We start from the raw sequence: 4,555 nt of genomic DNA, 5'->3' as shown, positions 1-4,555 counted from the left end.
TAAGCTATATGTTTAACGAATAATTATATTTAATTATAATAGTTAAAATTTAGTAAGGTTAGTAATATTACTTTAAATGTTAATCTGATTTAATAGATCTTCTCAGATGTTCTGGTAAAGTCTGTGTGATATCCGTATTTTATCTAAAGTTATGTTTACATTGCTGCTGGTCGGCTCCTGTATGGTTCTCTGATCCTCCAGGGAAATGTTAATTATAATATTACGTTAGTATTGTTAAATTTATAATGATTTATTAAAGAAATTCGATGACTGTAATTTTGGGTGGTCCTGGCCGAAAATAGAAAGTGAAAAGCTGGCGTTCCGGGTGCGCATGCAGTTTTATATGTTCCGCGCCATAATACTTCGATTCCAAGGTTGAAAGCGGTAATTTAACCGTCCATCCAATCAGAATCCCGGATTCCACCGAAATGGCCATTTTCAACCAATCAGGAACTCTGTGGAATTTCCCTTTCTGTGTAACCATCCGCCACTCCAGATGAGCAAGAAATAGTCTTCCCTTGGGCTTACTATAATGTTCTTAATCTTACGCTGGGTAAAAAGGGCTGCTACCATTTATAAGTCACAATATAAACTATAAATGATCGGCGATACAGTATGGTAGAGTTTTTACCAATAACAGGAAATATGACGACAATATTTACAAGTGAATGTGGCGCCGACAGTCAAACAAAATGTGTCAGTTTTTCAAAGTAAATACTTGCGAGATTTCTGAATAACTGAATATTCTGCATCTTATTTAGGTAAGCAATCGATGCATTCATTCGTTTGTCATTGACATATAGTTTAGAAAGTTCAGTTATACATAAAACAGCTTTCGTTTTGGTGAAATGTCATACATTTTCACGACCCGGAAGAAGCTGCAATAATGAGGTTCTCGTATGAAACAATGAACGTCTATACGTTTTTGAATGATAAAATGCTGAATAATATACATGTATGAATGATTAGCTTAAACCTTGACAAATTAGTTGTCACAAGAGTACCTCACATTACACTTCCCCCTCCTTTTTTATAAATCATCCTGGATTAACCTCATAGGCATAAAATAGAAAATAATGACTTTTTAACATATGTGAACATGTAATAACATTTTACATGACAAATATAGATATAGCAAGACAAATACTAGTATGTATTTTACTGTGAAACAGTTTAAGAAAACATTGTCTAAAGTCTTTAATTAATGAACAAAACCGACCTAGGCACAGCTACACTTTACTACTTATATTTTCAGTTTAACACCTGAAGCATTTAACTTTTCTGTTATATGATCAGTGTCGGCCCACCTACAGGCCCCCTCTATGCTGTTTACCAAACTCCTGGACATCCTTGTGTCCTGAACTTCACCCCTGGCGACACACTTTATATAACTATAATTATAGTATCTAATCTTTGCATCGGTCTTGTCACCAGAATCTGCCTCCTCTTGTGGTCTTCCCTCTCCTTCCAATGCCATGAAATTGTACTTATCAAGCAGTGCTCTTCTAGATAGCAACGGAAAGCCATTTCCCAGTGTCTTCTCCAGGAACATAGAAATAAATTCATGTGACATAAGTTTCTGGTCCGGGGTCATTCTAGTCCAATTTTCAGGAGGCCAATTTACTTTGATCCCCATCGACTCTAAACTGAATTCTTCGACGGTTGTCCAGTCCCTCCTGGCAGATGGGCATACAGGCATAAACCCTTTCATCAGAATGCGCTGGGCTCTAGCTTTAAGGCCATCATCAAATCCTGGCTGGGAGATAGTTGTTGAGTTGGAGCATGATGACGAGGATGATGATGTTGGCGAGGATCCTCCGCTGCTCGAAAATGATGGAACTCCAGCATCCTCTCCTAATTCTATGTTATCGACATAGTTCTCAAACCCATCGTCAATCTTTCTCTGTTTGCTTTTCCTTTGCTCTTCTGCATTACTTCGATCTCTTTTCTTACTTTTTTCCCCCTCCTTATCACCAGTCCTGTCCTTATTGGTATTCGTCTCTCGCTCTCTCTCCGTATGTGTATCAGTCTTTCTGTTATTATTGGTATTTTTAGCTTTGTCTCTGTCTGTATATGTATTTATCTTGCTATCTCTTTCTCTACGTGTATTCTTCACTTTATCTCTATCTGTATTTGCCTCTCTGCCCGTACTGCTATCTGCCCCTTTATCTCTACTGGTCTCTCTTTCTCTACTGCTTTCTGCTTCCTTATCTCTACGGGTATCTATCTCTCTATCTCTATCTCTACTGGTATTCGTCACTCTATCTCTGTCTCTGTTGGCGTTCGTCTCCCTGTCTCTATCTCTGCTGGTATCTGTCTCTCTATCTCTTTATTTGTAGGTATTCGTCACTCTATCTCTTTCTCTGTCGGTATTCGTCACTCTATCTTTGTCGGTGTTCGTCTCCCTATCTCTGTCTCTACTAGTATTTGCCTCTCTGCCTGTACTGCTATCTGTCCCTTTATCTCTACTGGTATCTGTCTCTCTGCTTCTACTGCTTTCTGCTTTCTTATCTTTACGGCTTTCATTCTCTCCATCTCTTTCCTTGCGGGTATTTGTCACTCTATCTCTTTCTCTGTTGGTATTCGTCACTCTATCTTTGTCGGTGTTCGTCTCCCTATCTCTGTCTCTACTATTATCCGTCCCTCTATCTCTTTCTCTATTGGTATTCGTAATTCTGTCTCTGTTGTTAGTGTTCATCTCCCGGTCTCTATCTCTACCGGTATCTGTCTCTCTGCGCTCACTATCATTCCGCAGATCTTCATCTCTCCCCTTCTCAGTATCAAACTTTCATTTCTCCCATCTCTCTTTTCAGCATTATCAAAGTCTCTGCTTCTTCTATTATCATCCCTGTCATGTATCTCCACAACTCTTCGGCTATCTACACCTGTGGATTTTTCCCTTGAAATACTCCTACTCTTACTAGTCTTAGCCTTACTGCTAGCTATTTCTACTCCAGCTTTCCATCCTGTATTCCACTTATCAGCTCTAACTTCACTATCATCAAACCTCTCAGCCCATGTCCTAACCGCGTTTCTCGCCTCACGTGCAACATCTGAATTATAAGGCCCTATCTTGTCCACAATCCTCGCGTAATCCTTTGGATGCTTTGCAAGGTAGAATCCATTGGCCCTTGTAAATTTGTCCTTTGTGACAACTACAAATGTATGTGTTGTTCTGACATGTACCTCTAAGTCATGGATTCTCGTAAACGTCTTTTCTCTGCCTAGACACCATGGGCATAACACTGTCAATCTCCTGTGAGCAGAAGATATAAGATGCGAATGTAGCAATGCCTGGGTTGGAAACATTGCCTCACAAAGCTGACATTTCTCCCTGAAATATATAAATTTATGGCATACCGTAAATTAAAGGTCAGACATCAGTTATCATAGGCTTCTTAGTAAGTGTACATTGATGCCGTTATGTAAAAAAATGAATTCACGATCCGTTCTATTGTCGTGTCTGCCGTTCGCGACGTTCCGGAATAAATCTAACAAAAAGTGCAATACCTTTTAAAACTTTCACTGTTTATTTATACAACTATTTCATACACATATTTATTACGTTTATGCACATGCATGCACTTCGTGTTTTTTTCATGAAGTTTATTTATACAACTGTTTTATACACATTTTTATTATGTATATTCACAATTCTTTTTTACACAGTTTATTTATACACTATTTATTTATTTATTTAGTCTTAAAGATACAATTGTTCTGCAATTATATAACTGTACATGTGCTTCATAAATAAAGACAACTGCATTTTACTGCTTGGATCTCGTTTCTTTTACCACCCAGCTTGGTATTTTATTCCCTTTATAAGGATATAGTCGATCTACATGGTAAGCATTGGGTTTATCTCTCTGCGTCCGCTTTATCAGAAGACCAGGTCATCTATCACTTTCGTAACCAATTATGGTCCTTTCCATTTGTTGACTAATTTTGAGCTTATACCCACTTTTGATGGATCATGTAACCAGGCAAGTTGTCCGGGTTGATACAACTTTCTTTTGCAGTTACTGTCATAATGCTTGTTCTAATAAGCAGATGCGGCATGGAGATTATCACGTGCTCTCTCGTGACATTTATGCAATTTATCCTGTAAATCAATAACATAGTCATCATTACCAGAACTATGTTCATCCTCTACTGGGCGACCTATCACTGCTTGCATTGGTAGTACAACCTCACGGCCAAACACCATTTTATTTGGAGTCAGTTTAGTGCTGCTATGAATTGAAGAACGGTAGGCCATCATAACTTGCTGAAGACAGATGTCCCATTTGTCTTGGTGTGTCTTGCAGTAAGCTTTCAACATAGATATAAGTGTCCTGTTGAATCTCTCTACTAATCCATTTGCCTGCGGCCTCATTGATGTTGCATGCGTCTTTTCAATTCCCATCAGGTCGCACAGGTCTTCCATTAACTTGGATTCAAAACATCTGCCTTGGTCGGTGTATATTTGTAGAGGTGCACCAAACCTACATATAAAGTTATCTAGTAAGGCACTGGCAACCGTTCTTGCTTCCATATTCGGAATAGGGACACA

The 4,555-nt window shown here is 38.7% G+C and overlaps 1 protein-coding gene across 1 annotated transcript; it reads right to left on the bottom strand.

The window, feature by feature from the left end:
• Positions 1-1,243: 1,243 nt before the first annotated feature.
• Positions 1,244-2,698, bottom strand: LOC128550582 (nipped-B-like protein B). The gene is made up of 2 exons (XM_053529846.1): positions 2,422-2,698; positions 1,244-2,325 (listed from the first exon to the last, which is right to left on the bottom strand). Exons 1-2 carry the CDS (start codon positions 2,696-2,698, stop codon positions 1,244-1,246), a joined length of 1,359 nt encoding a protein of 452 aa, XP_053385821.1.
• Between the last annotated feature and the right edge of the window lie 1,857 nt (positions 2,699-4,555).

This window comes from Mercenaria mercenaria, chromosome 18, assembly GCF_021730395.1.
Source record: "Mercenaria mercenaria strain notata chromosome 18, MADL_Memer_1, whole genome shotgun sequence".
Lineage (NCBI taxonomy): Eukaryota > Metazoa > Mollusca > Bivalvia > Venerida > Veneridae > Mercenaria > Mercenaria mercenaria.
This window is presented reverse-complemented; position numbering and strand designations above follow the sequence as displayed.

Excerpts from the sequence above, each read along its gene's own strand:
- LOC128550582 (XM_053529846.1), bottom strand. The coding sequence starts at position 2,698 with ATGAACACTAACAACAGAGACAGAATTACGAATACCAATAGAGAAAGA. Across the intron at positions 2,326-2,421 it reads AGGCAGAGAGGCAAATACTA|ATAGAGAGACAGATACCAGC; the intron begins GTAGAGACAGAG and ends ACAAATAAAGAG.